The 17,902-nt window shown below is 45.1% G+C and overlaps 3 protein-coding genes across 11 annotated transcripts; all 3 read right to left on the reverse strand.

Moving 5' to 3' along the window:
- Positions 1–3,588: 3,588 nt before the first annotated feature.
- LOC100833961 (tyrosine-specific transport protein 2) lies at positions 3,589–7,834 on the reverse strand. 9 transcript variants are annotated; one of them, XR_001407666.2, is made up of 4 exons: positions 6,071–7,834; positions 4,505–4,601; positions 4,270–4,344; positions 3,589–3,768 (listed from the first exon to the last, which is right to left on the reverse strand). XR_001407666.2 is itself a non-coding variant. In XM_014902588.2 (3 exons), the coding sequence occupies exons 1-2, from the start codon at positions 7,468–7,470 to the stop codon at positions 4,508–4,510; spliced, it is 1,494 nt and encodes a 497-aa protein (XP_014758074.1). In that variant the 5' UTR covers positions 7,471–7,834; the 3' UTR covers positions 3,589–3,768; positions 4,505–4,507. The 9 variants fall into 9 exon arrangements, 5 of the variants coding, with proteins under 5 accessions (XP_014758074.1, XP_003561286.1, XP_024313333.1 ...); XR_002962256.1 differs by lacking the exon at positions 3,589–3,768 and adding an exon at positions 3,944–4,182; XR_002962254.1 differs by having other exon boundaries at positions 4,270–4,601; positions 6,071–7,833.
- A 684-nt stretch (positions 7,835–8,518) lies between these two features.
- On the reverse strand, positions 8,519–10,484 carry LOC100824522 (protein SLOW WALKER 1). Its single transcript, XM_003557319.4, has one exon. The coding sequence runs from the start codon at positions 10,370–10,372 to the stop codon at positions 8,777–8,779; it is 1,596 nt and encodes a 531-aa protein (XP_003557367.1). The 5' UTR covers positions 10,373–10,484; the 3' UTR covers positions 8,519–8,776.
- Positions 10,485–14,413: 3,929 nt separating this feature from the next.
- LOC100824830 (NADH dehydrogenase [ubiquinone] flavoprotein 1, mitochondrial) lies at positions 14,414–17,701 on the reverse strand. The gene is made up of 2 exons (XM_003557320.4): positions 17,505–17,701; positions 14,414–16,187 (listed from the first exon to the last, which is right to left on the reverse strand). Exons 1-2 carry the CDS (start codon positions 17,652–17,654, stop codon positions 14,730–14,732), a joined length of 1,608 nt encoding a protein of 535 aa, XP_003557368.1. The 5' UTR covers positions 17,655–17,701; the 3' UTR covers positions 14,414–14,729.
- Between the last annotated feature and the right edge of the window lie 201 nt (positions 17,702–17,902).

The raw sequence follows: 17,902 nt of genomic DNA on the forward strand, positions 1-17,902 counted from the left end.
TTGACACAATGCCTGTTCATTATCCAGCCTCCACCACCATTTATTCAGCCTCATTTACGTTCTTGAATCTTGATCCTTTGCACGGAATCTGTTTTGACAAGTCCTCCACGAAGCAGAAACATGAGATCCCCAACGACAAGCAGGTACCGCGCCCACCACGCCGCCCTTTTCACTTTGCCTTTTCGGCTGCTGTCTGGCCCTTGTCTGCCATCGGTGGACGGCCGGCTCCGCATGGCTAGTCGTAGAACGACCGAGTGGAGCATAACCGTATTTGCACCCCTTCATAGCCACATGTTTGGTCTTCTCTCACTTCTCTCTCTTAATTAATTAGGCAAAACATAATTAAAAGAAATATATTAAATGAAGGAGGGGACAAGTGTGGCTGTGAAAGAGGGCATATACTTAAGATGGCACCGTTAGGTTTTGCCAGTGGAGCGCCACGGTCCACAGCTACCCGTCCCGTAGTTAATGCAGCCGCTTCGTGAGCACAGGCGTGACGAAATGCCCACGGGACAAGGCGATTTTTTTTTAAAAAAACGAGGCTGGCAGTTTCCATGCTCGTAGCGAGCAGTAGCCGCGCACGTGCCTTCTTGCCTTGCAGGTTGGACCAACGAGTCGGACACCGGTCCACCGCGGCCTGCGCCGCTTGCTCTTGACGTGACTCGCAGCTATTTTTTGTTTTTCTTGGTTGCTGCGACTAGGATATTTCCTCGACCGTCTCCCTGATATCTGTAGTACTGCTTAATTAATCTGCCAGAAGCAGTACTAACAAAACAAGATTTTTGGCGTCCGATGAATATCGTTAAGACGGAGATCGAATATTAGTATAACTGATGTTGGTGCAGGCAGAAGATTTCTCGTACACCCGTGCAGCTGGACCGATTGGGTCAACAAAAATTGCCAGCTAATGTTTGACCACCATATATCGGTAGTACGAGGATAAAATTTACTCCCACGGTTCCTAATTAATTGACGCCGAAATTTCTCAAAAAAATCCTTACTATTTCTCGAAATCGATATGTAGTTCGCGTTCTACCGGAACTTTTGCAAAAAAACCTGTAGTTCTTCGGAATCAACACGCAGTCTACGTTCAATTGAAGATGTGTACTACAGGTTGATTTCGTAAATTAATAGACATTTTTTTGCAAAATGGCCGGCGCTAATTAATTGAGAACAGTGGGAGTACTTGGTATTAAAAGTTGGAGGGACAAATTTTGTAAAAAGAATATTTGAGACACCAAATTTGCACTTTTATACTCGCTGCCCTCTGAATTTTTGTAAAAGTTGGAGTGAGTACAAAAGTTGTGCTAAATTCAAGACACTTATTATGGATCGGAGGGAGTAATAGTTTTGGATAAAGATTAATTTGTCATTTCTTGGCAAAAAAAATGCTCAATGCTTTTTTTGGAAAAGAAGTATCTATGATGACAGCGCTCGGAAAATGCTGAAAAGGACGTTTCATGATCGTCATGATTATGGTCAAGCGAATAATTTCAAAGTATATTTTTGGAATTAGTTGTGTTCTTGCATGGGTTGCCGAGGTCGGAGCCACGTTCGCAAGCATGTTTGCCATCCAGTACGTGTGTGATATCAAACCTTTTGGGACTATAAATTTTTTTCATTGCATAGTAATTGTAATCTTTAATGCCGAATACAGTGACACCATTTTTACGTGGAGTAACAAAAATCCAAGCCATTCCTACTTAATGACATAAAAAAAGTTTTGATAGACTTTCTAAAAGAGCATCTCTGTTGAAACGGAAGGAGTACTTGCGATGACGTCAGAGATAGTGGGTTAGGGCGAGATGACAATTGTATGGAAGTACATCACACAATATATTTGTACTGAACCGGCACAAGTCCTGCGGACAATTGGAGAAAACACGTGAATTGTGTGCGAACAAGCATTAGATGAGGATGAGCTCTCTTCCGAAATTCGACGGATTTTTTCTGCACAGCCCCGCAAAAATTGGACTGATTCAGAATCCTTACCAACCATTCGAGAAAAAATAAAATCTTCATTAGCAATGCGTTTATGTTTAGGCAATTACATTATCAAGTGTCTAAGGAAGAGTATCTTTGCTAAAAAGTATCCTGCTGGACTGATTCCTTTCACCTTTTGACTAGCTACCGTTCTTTCAATTGAGCTCATCTTAACACGTTTTACATGGAAATAATGAAGAACCTTTTGATAGACTCGTCGTCTCATCGAGGTTTTAGGATCTAGGAATATCTGCATCTCAATATCACAAAAGCTGTCTGAAATCTTAATTGACTACTCCAAACAAAAACTCTGAATTGAAGTGATCCATATGGAGCACTGCCGCTTCAACTAAAATCTGGCACATTCATCTTAGCTACAAACATAGCATCTTGCCTTCCAGTACGGTTGGAAACAGAGATACGAGGGGAAGATAAGAGTACATGAGATTTTTGTTAGGCTACAACACATGAAAGGACTATATCACATTCAATTCCTATTTAGCGTACAACATACTTGGAGCGGCAGATGCAACTAACTACCCTCCGTTCCAAATTATAGGGCGCACACGAGGTAGGCCGCCGGCGAGGTAGGCAGCAGCTGGCGAGAAGGGCGCATAGAAGAAAGAAGACAGCGCTGGAGGAGAGAGAGGGGGAAAAAAGATAGGAGTTTCCTTGGGGTTCCTTAACGGCACTCCAGCCGGGAGACCCATAGTGTGTCCATTTTTCTTTTTGGTCCGTTTTTCGTTTGGGTCTGTCGGTGCCCCCCACCCCAACGCGGCCACCCATTCGGTCCGATTTATTGGTCATAGACATGCGGACAGGGATGGACAAAGGAGCAAAAGGGAGGACAAACACATTGTAGAGATGCAGCCCGAACAGCCCAAACTTGGATCAAATTTGGGTTGAAAATGAGTCCCGGCGGACCAAAAAGTAGACGGCTGGGTCCAAAAAGGACCAACTGGGTCTCCCTGCTGGTGTTGGCCTAAGAATGGGGGCTAGTGGGGTCGATGTAGGGCTTCCCTATTTCTGGGCCCGGCTGAAGACCTTTTTTTTTTGCCTTTCTCCCGCTAAAAATTGGTCAGAGGGAGATGCTCTAAGAACATAGATAAAATAGACTCAATTCTTAAACTTCAACTTGTAACCTTTAGAGTTGTACAAACCAGTTTATTTTCATAAATCACATAAATAGCAACCTTTAAGTTTTTATGAATTGGGCATCCTGAAATGTAAACATTTTCATAAATAATATGGATAGCTCCAGATTGATAGGGCATACTGAAATGTAAACATGTGATGCTGTACTTCACAATAAAATTGGCTCTGTGCATCGCCTGATGCAGAGGCCGTTTCCCCCCTTTTTGAAAAAAAAGGTCTTTATGAATGAGTTAATTCTAATTTGGACCACCTATTTGTCACAAGATGGCAGTTTGCACCACATTTTAGAATCTGACAGCTTTGCACCACATTTTGGAGCCATGATTCTGATTTGCACCACATTTAGTTTTTGCAACGGTTGCCAGAAGTTGATGCGGTGATCGAGTTGTCTCAGTCTACTCTTCTCCCTTGTGTTAGGATAAATAAAAAATGCAAGTAAACACAGCTAAGAGATGCAAATGGACCTTGTATATCAAATGGTCCGGTCGCATGAGCTGCATTGCTCATGCGTTCATGTATAAATTTTAGGAAACAAAGCTAAACCATCGCCAATCAGCCTTATCGATCATTCGCTCAGCTCCTGATCGAATCTCTTGAACTCCTGCACTCAAGGATCCATCTTTGTCAGATCTGTGGCAAAAATAAAATGTGGTGCAGATCGGAATTATGGCTCCAAAATGATCCAATCTCTAAATTTGGTGCAACCTGTCATCTCGTGGCAAATAGATTGTACAAATTGGAATTAACTCTAAATGCATCAAAGGTGTCGAAAGCACCGCAGTCATAAGAGACAACACCAGACACAAGGAGTAAGGTGGGCTGGTTATATGTTGCTCTAGAAACTCGAACAAGTAGCTGTGGCAGAATGGAGTTACAAGGGAATCAGTGGAAAGTTAATTTATTTCTCTGGCTTGAGGGCAAATTTAGAAAATTGACTAGTTCTTATAGCAGATTGTTCTAGAATAGAAAGCCATAAAGCAGAGTGTATCAAGGATCATGGCATGTCCCGCTGCTAAAACATCATCAAGATTACAAGAATCTGCACTAAACTGATTAAACTTTTGGTTAAAAGTTTAGCTTTTTCAGTGGCACCTCTCAAAACAAATTTGAATTTTGAAGCAAGAATTTTACCATACATGTCGCGTTTATACATATTTTCTCCAATGCTACTGGAAGTCAAGATTCTCTTGATAATTTTGGTTAATTCTGGACAGCAGTTGCAATCATAGCTTCAGTTAGACTACCAGCAGAAAATTATAAAACAGAACTTCAATTAGTCAGACTCCTGACAAATTTTTTATCCACCCGAATGCTTGTGAACTGTGCCTGATAAAAAAATGTGTAAATGTGTATCTCATATGCTTACCTTCTAGTGCCAGAATGCTAGAACCGAAGCAACAATGAAAAGTATCAAGAGAGCAGCATTTCCACCAGGCAAAATATCTTCACATAAATCAGGTGACCTAGAGGATGAAGGAGCATAACCAAACTTAGGATCAATACACAGAAATGGGTATGATATTTTGAACATAATGAAAAAACTAAATTCAGGAACTCAAGTATTGATGCCAAGAGGCTGCTTTTCCTTTTTTTGAATGATAAACTATAGCATCCACGAAATAAGATATTTCTTGTACATAAAATGATTCTACTCATAGGCGTAATGACAAAAAGAGACCATCATGTGATCTGCAAGCAAGAGGAGAAGTTCTACAGTTTGCTACAGAAGGAGGAAAGACGATGATTAATTAACTGGAACTGATAAAGCTAGGTCAGTGGTTACACAAACTACATCAGTGGATAGCATCATTTTAAAAGAACGACAGGTTCATATCCAGAAAAAAAGGTAGAGGAAAGGGCTGGAAAAGCATGTGATTGTTTTTTAGGTGTGCTATTCTCTAATTTAAGTAGTAGCAAGTTCTTAGTCAAAAAAATTAAAATAAAATGAAGAACATGTTTTCAGATGAATTGTGCTGTAGCATTGAACTGCTTAGCTGGTTGGTCAAGACAGAGGGTATAGGCACCGACTATTTTTCTCAGGACAGTCTTATACTCTTGTTATCTCCATAAATTTATCTTAGTTAATGACTTTATACTGAATACAGACTTGGATAACACAGTTCCAGAAAGTGTCTAGCATACACTAAATTTTGATGGTCGTCTTGCCATTCAAAGAGTTGCAGACCAAGTTATTTCTATGTTAGGTTGAACATATATCATTAAAAGACTAAAACTAGAAATTGTGCTCTTGTGGAAACTCAACAAGTCCAGAGTATTCATGCTTTATCCACAAGTTATAGAAACCAGAAATTATCCAACTTTATACACAAAGGTCACTGGTGTTAGAGACATAGTTGTATTGTACCAGGACTAGTTGTCATATTGTACTAGGACTACTTGTATTTCATTTTGTACTCTATTTAGGATTTCTAGTTTATCTCATTGTACTTGTATATATCTAGCCTAGAGCCTTGCAATAGATCAAGTTGCATATTCCCTCACAGATGGAATAATAGCAGAATTTGGAGTCAGTACAAACAAACATTTTAATTGTACTGATAAGCACTTGAGCATTACAGCTTATGAAAGGGCACTGCTATGTTGAACATCAAATGACTGAATTTCAGGTTACTTATACAACCAAGAAAGAAAAAAGAAATGCTTAATTTAGCTACTTAGTAGCCATTCATGAATCGGCAAGAACGTCAGCAAAAGTTAGTACCTCCAGATTGTTTTCCATTATTGCAGCATGTGTATATGATCATTACTGGTTACTCCCTCCGATCCATAATAAGCGTCTCAGATTTAGTACAAAGTTGCACTAAATCGGAGACAATTATTATGGATCGGAGGGAGTAACCTGGAATTGATATTTTTACCACATTGACAACTATATACTCCTTCAGAAGACATATGGCCTAATAGACATTACCTCTTTCTCTTCTGTGACCGATAAATCCAGGCCATGACGGGAGGCAGGATCCCAAACAGAAAGCAGTTTGCATAAACACCAGCGAAATCTAGTGCCTTGGCAAAGGCTGCTGAAAAGAATGATACAATGAAGATGGGAATGATCAGCACTATCCATGTCAATACTGCCCCATTTCTTCCATGACTGCCGCCAGCATCAGAGAGCTGCAAACTTCCTTGCTTCCGAGAAAACCTCTTAGCAAACAGCTCCAAAGTGTCTGCCAGCTGCTTTGGGAAGCTGACTGCATATCCAATCAAGCTCGTCGCCAATGCAGAAAATGCAAAGCCTCGAACAGCAGGCAACGCTGCTGGATTCACCGAGAGAAGAAGCTTAATAGGGTCATCAAATGCTGCACCACCGGCCGTACCTGCCAATCCGAGAATGGCCGCATTCCATGACAAAACCATGGCCAATGGTACAGCGCCTCCAATGAGTATTGCCCTCCGTGCATCATACACCGAGTTTCCCACAATCTTGCAGATGAACGGCGTGATCACGTGGAACCCAAGTGTGAGCACAGTCACGGGAATGGCCGGCAGGATGGCGCTAGGGCTCCAGCACGCATAGCCGAGAGATTTTAGCATGCTGCTCCGGCCAACAGAGACGCCAGTGACCACAAGCGCCGTGATTGAGACGAGCATCAGGCCGCAAAGGACACGGTTGGCGCCATCGACAGCTTTGAACGGGAAGAAAGCAATGAGGACGCCGGCGAAGCACGGGAAGAGGGCATTCGCCAAGACCGGATTCACCGTGGGGAAGAGCTGGGAGACTAGAGATCCAATGCCGGCGACGCACGCGACGATCAGGGAGAAGCTCAGCGCGGCGTAGACGACAGCGACGACCCCACCGAAGATGGCCCCCAAGGTGCTCGACGCAAGTCCCGTGAAGCTGACCTCCTCGACGCCCCCACTCTCCATGGCGGCGAAGCTGAGTTCGGCGACGAGGACGATGGAGGACACGACGTAGGCCCAGGAGAGCAGGATGGCCACGGTGGAAGGCACCGGGCCGGAGCGGATGGTGGCCGACGGAAGCCCCAGCATCCCCGGCCCGACCGCCGTGCCGATGATGAGGCTCACCGCCGCCCAGAAACTCTTCTTCTCGCCGCCCCCGCCGGCAGCACTGGCCTCGACGAAGGGTGGTTCTTGGACGGCGTCGCTGCTGCTGCACCGCCATCGCCATTGTCGCCTTGGCGCTAGGAACTGCAGAGGCAATGGCCTTGTCGGGGCTTTCCTCGAAGCTAGGGTTGGGGCTCTCGCCGTTCTTGCCCTGAGGAGGCGGAGTCCATTGGGAGAAGAGAAGGTGGTAATGCGCGGTGAGAAGGCGAGGTGGCGGCGGCTCGACTGTAACTGTAACATGGACATGGCTGGCTGTAATTTGTGAATTGTGAGGTCAACGACTCAACAGAAAGTGAAAGAAGGTAGAGCTCCTTTGGAGTTCTGGCTCACTAGGCAGAGAGGGAGGGAGGCCCTGTTGCAAGGAAAGGCTTTATTACATGTTTTAGAGGAGGAAATAAAACATCTGATGTTAGTAACACATTCAGGGCTTATTTGAAGAATTGCCGTGGAGAAATTTGGGATGATCCACTCGAACAGAGACTGATTTTGATCAAAGTGCACAAGCACCAATTTAGGTGCCATATTGTTCTTTCACTGGACTTTCTGTATTCCCTTCGGGTAAAGAACCATGGTCACCATTTGAGGAGAAATAATTTGGATCTCCCAACTCCAGCATCCGCATTAGCTGTGAACTATTCACTGCCCTACAAAACGTTTGTGAAAGAAGGCACATGAGTGGTTGACTTCGGAACATTTTACTCGGAACGTCTCCATTTTGCGAATACTTGTTCACGCAACATTTGGAAACGCTAATGGAAGATGATGATATATAGTGTATACCATGATTTACTAGAAATTGTGCAAACATAGTCCTGCAACAAGCATGTAGAAGAAACAGCAACAAGCCAACAAAAAGCCCAGATCACCTAGTTTTTCCACATCCAGAACAGATTCAGGCTGACATTACAGCACCAATATTACCATTATGCTTCAACTGGCAACACTCAGAAGTAAAACAGATTCAGGCTGACATTACATGAGCGGACAGCTATGCACAACATCGTGATGATCCAGCAGAAGCTCGGTTCGATAATATCAACAATAAGGGAATATAAATCGCAAACATGAATCTACACCAAACTCTGAAATACCAATTGCAAGTGAGAAAAGACCTAACATTGCAAGTGAAAAAAGACCTAACAAGACAATAGGTGAGAGCACCCCAAGAGCTCGTCTTTGAACAACAAAATTACAAATTTCCTCCAAAGAAAGGAGGTGACGATGTTAGCACTGGGGAGATCAGCAGTCTCAACTCCGAAACCGAATAACCCACTCATCGCACACAGAAGAACAATTGAGCAAAGCATCACAGAGATTATATTTTGATGGAATTACCAAAAGTAGAATATCGGTACTGCACTTCATCAAAATGAGAATAATAGAAAGATAATCTGATCAGAAGTTTAGGCACATAACTCGATCAGTAGCAAGCCAAAAATTTCGGTAACAAGCATGGGTCTCTAAAGTGTAAACTAACATACATCATCACGTATGACAGCCCTCATTGCAATCAAACAGACAACAAAAATCCCCTTCGAAGAACAACACCTTTTCATCTACTTGCAAGTGCAAGCATGGGGGATATCATCCCTTGAATCCCCTGCAATGCATGCTGTATCTGAATCTCCTCTGCAACCATTCTCTTAAGATTCCTGATGTAGCCCCTCAGCTTCCCATCCGAGCGAATGTCCTCTGCGCGCATCTCCAGCACCCTGTTTGACACACCCAGCAAGAACCTTGCATACCTTGGCAAGGTCGCGTTCTGGTGCAGGAACTCCAGGAGCAACCCGAGTTCCTCCACATCCAAATTACCAATGGACCTCACCAGCTTTCTCCTTGCAACTAGCTCCTCCATCACAGCCACAGTGCTCCTTGGGTTGTTCTTAGCTAATGCTGAAACTAGTGCCTCCTTGTGCATGAACTTCCTCAGCAACTTGTCATGCTCTGCGAATTTTACCTTCTTAGGTTTCTCAATCACAAAGTCACCCTCCCTGGGCTTTTCATTCTGACCACGGAGGAAGTACCTATAGTTCCCCGATCTCAGCACCTTCTTCTCTGGCTTGGGCGATGCCCAATCAAACACACCAACCTTCCCACCTTGCTCCTCCTCTATCGTCTTCTTTTTCCTTCTCCGCACATAAATATCACCCTTTGATGACCCAGCAACAAGCACAGTCCCACAAGGTGAGCATGCCACAGACAGTAGTTGCTTCGGGTACCGCATTGAGTGTGTGATCTTAAGCTTCCCATAATCAAAACTCTTCAAATAACCATCACTCCCTGCACTAAGCAGCCGTGTTTCCCCAGTGTTGTCCATCTTCCCGAGCGCAAGTGCCATTACAGTCTTGACATGGCTTTCCACCGAGTGCACAAGCTGACCCCCACCAATTACATCCCAAATCTTCACCATGTTCCCTCCCGCTGTGGCTAGCAATCCACCGGATGGCAGGAACAGCACGCTCTCCACCGAGGCGCCATGAGAGAAAGATAGGGACGGAGCTTTTCCGGTACGGGCATCCCACAATTTGACGCCGTGATCGTAGGAGCCAGTGACGAAAAGGTTGTGGTCGGCGGGGGACGGGGCGCCGGCGCGGATGTAGTCGCGGTGGGCGGCAGGGACGGTGAAGAGGGGCGTTTCAGAGGGGACATCCCAGTAGGCAAGAAGCGCGTCGTCCCCCGCGGTGAGGAGGTGGATCTTGTCGGCGCCGGCCACCGGGTACCTGACTACGCGGGTCTCGGCGGAGTGGGCACGGAGCGTACGTAGCGGACCTGAAGTCGGCTTGTCGACGCGGAAGACGCGGACGACGCCTTTCTTGTCCCCAGCGGCGAGGAGGGCGCCGTCGGAGCGGAAGGAAGGGGAATAAGCGAAATCATCCTTCAAGACGGATATCTTGGGGCGCGGCGCAAGGGGATCGCCAGAGAAGAGGCGGACGGTGTTGAACCAAACGGCGGCGAGCGTGGGGGTGGCGTGGGCGGCGGAGAAGGTGAGGTGGGTGACGGGGAATTGGGAGCCGGTTTCGAGCTCCGAGGAGCGGAAGTTGCGCCAGTAGGAGGCCTCTGGCGAGAGACGGTTGGGGTTTCCATGGGATGGGAGGAGGGAGGTGTGCGGTGCGGCGGGGAAGAAGGGCTTTGAGGTGTCGGCGGCCATGGCGAGAGGGCGGCGGCGATGTGGGAGAGAAACCCTAGAGAGGAGGGAGGGAAGCGGGGAGAGGAGGGTTTATGGGTTTTGGTGATGGGCCGCCGAGGAAATGGTTTTGCTGCGCCTCCTCCCGAATCGTTCGAATATACGTACTGCTCCCTCCGTTTAAAAAGTACGGAGTACGGAGTAGCTTTGTCCTAAATAAATTTCCTAAAATTTAATAAATGTTTTTAAAAAAATCTATCAAGACTTACAAACAATCATACTATGAAAATACTCAAAAGAACCCGTGCGTTGCTACGGAACAACGAAAAATTATATCAAAACGTCAAATTAAATGTCGATGTGTTTATGATATGTTTATTTTCGTGGGCAATACTCTGCTCTTTCTTTTTTCAGATGTCTTATTTATATATTTCTCCTTGCCCTATTCTCCTATTACTCCTACTCCATACATTATTTCTCAAATCTCTTCTCCCAATTTCTCGCTCTCCCTCTAACTATGATCTCCATCCACACTGAGTGCAAACTCCTCCTCTCTCCGTCCCGATTCATCCCGCCACCGAACATCACGCCGCCATGCGCGCCCGCCCGCTTGTAGATTCCCGCCGCCCGTCCGCTCCCGCGTGCCGTCTACTCCCACTTGCCGCCAGGTATGCCTGCGCGCCGCCCCCACATCGTGTCCGACCACTGATCGCCGCGTGCCACTGCCTGTCCGGAGGGCCGCCGATGGCTCGCGCTGACGCGGTCCTTGCTGTCTTGCGCAAGGCCATCGCCATCCCGACCCCAGGCTCATCCCATCGCCGTCCCAGTACCGTGGGGAGCCACCGACTCACACGAACCGGTGGAGGCGACGGTCGGAGCGCGCAACGGAGCCGCAGGTCCGCAACCGCCTTCCGCACACGGACGCCGCCGACGCGCACGAGCTGGTGGAGGCGACAAGAGCGGCGGCGGGCGTGGGCGAGATCTGGATCGGGCAGGGGGTGGGGGTGAGATTCGTAGGAGAGGAGGAGGGCTCTATTGGTTTTTTTTTGGCGGTACGTGTTTTTTCTACGCTTGAGGACTGCAGGAGCCGGGATTAAAAGACACGTGGAGACGTCGATGGCAGATTCGTAATTTCGGTGAAGTGACGTACCGACGTGACCGTACCATCACCACCAGATATATCATGATGGATTTGATAAAACTATTTTGAAATCGTAGATGTCAGAGACTTTTCTACTCCCTCCGTCCAACAAAAGATGTCTCAATTCTGTCAAAATTTGGATGTATACATGACTTAGTGTATAGATGCATTCAAATTTAGTCAAAGTTGAGCCATCCTTTGTTGGACGGAGGAAATATATACTTGATCAAAGTTTTAAAAGTTAGACTTAAGATCAAAGTAGAACTTCTTATATTTAAGAACGGAGAGAGTAGTATCGCATCGTAGACTTACCAACCTCACAAATTTGCAAACAGATGAGATAAGCTCGGTTGGATGGCTATCGTGTCGATCAAGGAATAACTATTTTAAGTTTGGAGTGACTATGTACGCACGAGAAGCCGAAGGCAGCGCACCACTAAATTGGATTTGTGACGGCCAAAAGTGAAGGGCACGATATTACGGTTATGAGACCAGGGTGCCAGCGCACCTCATTACATAGACACCCAGTTAGGTAGTGGACGAGTCAGTTCGAATGAATTCCCGCAAATTTTCCTAATGGCCAAAACCTCACAACCGTTTAAAGTGATGAGCCTGAGCCTAACCAGACTCGATTCACGAAACATGGTTTACGCATGTGCGACGCGTGTCAAGTGAGTGAGCAAGCACGTGTAGTCTCTTCTTTTATAGTCGGGAGTCTAACCCACAAGGCCTTATAAGATGGTGAAATTCCGTTTTCGTGTTAATGTACAATGTGACAAATAGACAGAGAAAATGGCTACATACGGTAATCTGGTCTTTCTTTTGTTGCATTGTTTCAAGAATCTCTCAGGCATCATTGGAAGGGCAAACAATCATAAGCAACCAATAATTGGTCATGCGGCAAAAATTGTTTTGGTATTTAGCTCAAAACAAACACGCCGGAAGCATCTAGCCCTCCAAGATCGTAATCAAACAATTCCTTGTCATCAATGTACGAGGGCTTATTTGGTTTGCATGATTTTGAATTCATAGGAATAAAAAAGATAAAGAATTGGAATATCATGCGCACCTTAATCCTTAGGAAATTTCCTTGAGGTCTCGTTTAATGTTAAGAATCTTAAGAATTAGCTAGGTCAATTCGGCCAAAATCGATTTAGCACCTCTATTCTTATGAAACAAGTGCTACACATAGAAACTTTTTCTTAAAATCCTATAGAAATCCTCTAGAAATCGTGCAAACTGAACAAGCCCTCGGAGATGTTTTGTTTTAAGAAAAGGCAATCGTTTGCCTTTTGATTAGTAGGGAAAGTTACATGGAGGACCGATAAAAAAAAGGAAGTCAAGGCGGTGAGAAACAAAGGTACTCCCTCCGATCCTAAATTCTTGACTCAAATTTGTCCAAATATAGATATATCTATTCTTAAAAAGCGTCTAGATACATGTAATATTTCGACAGCAATTTAGAATCGGAGGGAGTACATTCAGTATTTGTGTTGTGTCGTTGACGGTCAACATTGACTAAACAACGAACACACATGATACATTGAATGATCTCCTAATATTGTTTGGCATTTTATCCGATAGAAGCCTACATAATTTTGTAAATAAATCTGATTCTATTTCATGATAAGCATATACTCCCTCCGTTCCATAATTCTTGTCGAAATATTACATGTATCTAGACACTTTTTAAAAATAGATACATCCATGTTTGAACAAATTTGAGACAAAAATTATGAAATGGAAGGAATATATTAATAATTTGTAAAAAATTGGAAGAGTGAAAGTAGGTACGAGGAAACGATTACCACCAAGTGAAAAAATTGTGAATCATAGCGAATTCGTGGCACCTCGAGCTAGGGGCCTAGGGTCGAGCCTGGTGCTGTCCGGGTCCGGCAATTGGCGATGTAGGCTACTCCCCTGCTTGGGCGCCTGCCGCAAAACTGAGGATGGAGCGGCAGCCGTCACTCGCAGTCTCGTCGACTTGTTTGAGTTGCATAAAGAGATGGACAATACAACTTGGGTTGTTCTCGGCTTACATGCAGTGACCTTTATTAACAAGCTAGCTTGTGTTTGGTCAATCCCTACTGGGTGTACACACATACAGACCGGCCTTCGTGTGGAATCCTACATGGCTGAAATCCTATGAACATATTGACTCAAATTCTGGAGAGATTAGGAACAAATAGTAGCTTAACATTAATGAACAACAAGCAGGCTCATGTCATTGCTCCCTCCGTCCCATATTAAGTGACAATATATTACAAGTACATATATGCTTTTTGGGTATAAATTCATTCATATTTGGGCAAATTTGAGTCATTTAATATGAGACGAAAGGAGTAGTAACGTAGAGGGCAATCCTTCACATCCATTTCGATCTCGAAGTTTTTTTGTCAGCATTTGGGCAACTAGGCTAAAATAATGTACTCCTTGCTCCGTCCAACAAAGGATGTCTCGACTTTAACTAAATTTGAATGCATCTATACACTAAATCATGTCTAGATACATCCAAATATTGACAAACTTGAGACATCTTTTGTTGGACGGAGAAAGTAGTTTGCCATTGTGCGTTCTCCCTGCCCCAAAGAGAAAATTGCGATTCCAATACAAGAACCTACACTTCATTCTAGGTAAAAGGAAGAGTCAGATTTCCTCATTTCTGGCTACTTCCTGATTACTGAATCACTGGCTGGATAGTCCATCGGTTACTAACAGTTACCAGTCTTATTCTATCGACACAAATTTTCAAAAGCGACAAAACATTAGAAGCAGCATGATTAACGACAACATGGAGTACAAAGGAGCTAATAGTGCAAAGGTAAATCACAATTTGAAGGCTGATTGAGAGTCTGGTGTCTAGCACCAGGCCCGAAAAATGCCATATTATGTAGAAAGAATAATCTCTACATCTTCTGCAAGCATTGGCCAAACATGGTAGTATATTTTCAACAAATTTACTCAGATTCTGGAGAACTTAGGAGACAATCTTACTTAACATTCATCAGAAACAAGCAGGCTTATGTAACATACAGGGTACAAACCTTCATATTTGTTTCTACTTCAAAAGTGTCGCTTGTCCATCAAAATACACCAGCTGCTTCAGCGCATCAAATAAACATCCACATAAAGGTTTAAACAAATCAGGATGCTGCATCTCGTTGTACAGAAATGAGCTCCATCAGTTTGGATTATTTCTGTGAAAGAAATCAGGAAACTAGAACAGGTGTGCAATGGTGCTTATGCAGAAGCTGCTGTCAGCAGCTCCCTATCAGCTCGGTCGCGGATCCTCCTTTCCAGCTCAGGCCTGAAGTGCCTGATAAGACCCTGCACAGGCCATGCTGCAGCATCCCCAAGGGCACAGATCGTATGCCCTTCAATCTGCTTTGTGACCTCCTGAAGCATATCGATCTCCTCTAGCTTGGCATTGCCTACCTTGAGCCTCTCCATGATCATCCAAAGCCATCCTGTGCCTTCACGGCAAGGTGTGCACTGCCCACAGCTCTCATGCTTGTAGAAGTATGACAGTCTAGCGATTGCATCAACAACATCCGTGGATTTGTCCATCACCATAACTGCTGCAGTCCCTAATCCAGATTGGACAGCCTTTAGGGCGTCATAGTCCATCAACACATCATCACATATGTGCTTTGGTAACAGGGGAACAGATGAACCACCAGGAATAACTGCAAGCAGGTTGTCCCATCCTCCTCTTACACCTCCACAATGCTTCTCGATCAATTCCTTCAGAGGTATGCTCATTTCCTCCTCCACGGTGCAAGGTTTGTTGACATGGCCTGAGATACAGTACAGTTTTGTCCCTGAGTTGTTCTTACGTCCAAAACTTGCAAACCATTCTGGGCCACGCCTAAGAATTGTTGGAGCTACAGCAACAGTTTCAACATTCGTGACAGTTGTGGGGCAACCATACAGCCCAGCATTGGCAGGGAAAGGCGGCTTCAGTCTTGGTTTTCCCTGCTTGCCTTCAAGGCTCTCGAGTAGGGCAGTCTCTTCACCGCAGATGTAGGCACCAGCACCAAAATGTATATGCACATCAAAATCATAACCAGATCCACAAGCATTCTTACCAAGAAGTCCAGATGCATATGCTTCCAGTCGGGCTTTCTCAAGGTTGAGACGCTCATTCACATATTCACCTCTAATATATATGTAAGCGGCTGATGCCCTCATTCCAACTCCAGCAATCAGGCACCCTTCCAGAAGCTTGTGGGGGTCATGGCGCATGATTTCCCTGTCTTTACAAGTTCCTGGCTCACTCTCATCAGCATTAACAACAAGATAAGATGGGCGTCCATCAGAGACCTTGGGCATGAAGGACCATTTGAGGCCTGAAGGAAAACCTGCGCCTCCACGGCCTCGCAAACCTGATTTCTTCATTTCATTCACTATCCAATCCGCCCCTTTAATCACTAAGTCCTTGGTTCTATACCAGTCACCCCTCTTCATTGCACCTTTCAGAAAAGGATCATGCAGACCATAGAGGTTGGTAAAAATGCGATCTTCATCTTTAAGATCACCAAAGTGAGTCTTCTCTGGAGGTGGTGGTGGTGGTGGAGGCTGTGGTGTGCTTGATGTACTAGCAGCCTGGGTGCTGAATGATCTGCCAGCAGGATACAGTCTGGCACATGTGATAGAACGAGTAGGCTGTGGCCTTGATAGATAATTCAAATGCTCAACCTGGAAAGAAGATGAACAAACAGAAATAAGGGACATGCCAATGATTTATCATAACTTGATTAGGATTCTGCGTGAGGACTGAACTTTATAGTAAAGAAAGATTAACAAGGCATTGATTCCAGCAAGAAGCTAAGAAAGTCAAGACTAAACCAACATTTGGCCTAGTTACCACAAAGTCAAGTACTTCCTCCGTCCAACAAAGGATGTCTCTACTTTGACTAAATTTGAATGCATCTATACACTAAGTCATGTCTAGATACATCCAAATTTTGGCAAACTTGAGACATCTTTTGTTCGACGGAGGGAATAGGTAATTTTGTACACACAAGACAAATGTTCATGCAGCACAGCAAATATAAGTGAAATCATCATACTGTATACTTATAGACCATTTTGTGTCATAAAACTTCAGAAGGAAGATATTTTCAACCAATATCAGGGATAATGCACTTACAAACTAACCATTGTCTACAGCAGCAACAGCACAGCACATTATTACTATAATTATGGCTTTACGATTTCTCAATCGACTGAGAAATAACTTATTTCTAATTCGACGCAAATAACGAGCATGAGAAGATCTTCATCAGATGGGCATGATTGTCAACTGAGAAATGTTTTCAGCAGCACCATATTATTATGATGTGACCAGAACTTATGAAAATCTAGCGCAGTTGTACTCAATCCACTATTAGAGACTTACAACTATAAAATGGGAACAACGTGCTACGAATAAAACAACTAAGGATAACCGACAGAGTACTGTAAATACCAATATGAATAAAAGAAGATGCAAAACCATACACACATTAAGTGGAATTGCTTATTTATCACACTGGGGGTGGGGGGCTAAATTTGTACTCAGTTAATAGGCAGAAAGACATCTAGCAATCTCAGGGATTACATAGCACCGCCCCATGATAGAACATCAGCTCCGACGTTCGAGGGCTAATCATCGGAGACATCAGAATACATGATACGATGTGATCCAAGGAAAACCACCCGCAAACCCGCCCATCCATCGTCAGGGTCATATACAATAGTCTACTGACATACACAAATATTTCTCTTAACACACGACGTGATCAGAAGCCTACATCCCAATATCTTATCAGGACGAATCCCCAATCCTTAGCTAAAAACGGCAGGCGGGGTTTCCCATAACCCCGCGCGCACGATGAACCAGATCACGGCGGCCCCGCCTTCCTTAACTTCCCACCGCCCAAACCCACCCGCAGATCGCGCTAACACCCAAACCGTAGGCACGCACCGTACAGATCTGGAATTGGGAAGCGGGGAGGTTGGGGGGTCGCATACCTCCTTGTTGGCGGCGATTCCCACGAACGCGGAGTCCGCGGGCGCCTGCACGGGCACCTCCGCCGCGGCCAGGGTCCTGCGGGCGACGGAGCCAGCGCCGCCCGTGGCGGCGGCGCGGGAGGCGAGGCGGTGGGCGGCGCGGCGCAGCATTTTCGTTTGTGTCTCCTACCTGTTCTGCCCTCGTGGACGGATGCACGCGGCTAGTTGGTGCTCTTGGGTCTTGAGTTCTTGACGATTTGGACCGAATTGTAAAATTTGTAAAATGTGAGAGTCGCTTCGAAAACTAATTGAAAAACGACGCTACTCCGGCGGTCCGGCTAGCGTGCACGTGGCGACGAGAGGGGCGTTCAGTTCAGTTTTAACCGAAAGTTCTGTTCGACGAACTTCGGGTTTGTAGA

Source organism: Brachypodium distachyon, chromosome 1 (assembly GCF_000005505.3).
Source record: "Brachypodium distachyon strain Bd21 chromosome 1, Brachypodium_distachyon_v3.0, whole genome shotgun sequence".
Lineage (NCBI taxonomy): Eukaryota > Viridiplantae > Streptophyta > Magnoliopsida > Poales > Poaceae > Brachypodium > Brachypodium distachyon.

Excerpts from the sequence above, each read along its gene's own strand:
- LOC100824522 (XM_003557319.4), bottom strand. The coding sequence starts at position 10,372 with ATGGCCGCCGACACCTCAAAGCCCTTCTTCCCCGCCGCACCGCACACC.
- LOC100833961 (XM_014902588.2), bottom strand. The coding sequence starts at position 7,470 with ATGTCCATGTTACAGTTACAGTCGAGCCGCCGCCACCTCGCCTTCTCA. Across the intron at positions 4,602-6,070 it reads CGGTCACAGAAGAGAAAGAG|GTCACCTGATTTATGTGAAG; the intron begins GTAATGTCTATT and ends TTCATCCTCTAG.
- LOC100824830 (XM_003557320.4), bottom strand. The coding sequence starts at position 17,654 with ATGCTGCGCCGCGCCGCCCACCGCCTCGCCTCCCGCGCCGCCGCCACG. Across the intron at positions 16,188-17,504 it reads GAATCGCCGCCAACAAGGAG|GTTGAGCATTTGAATTATCT; the intron begins GTATGCGACCCC and ends TCTTCTTTCCAG.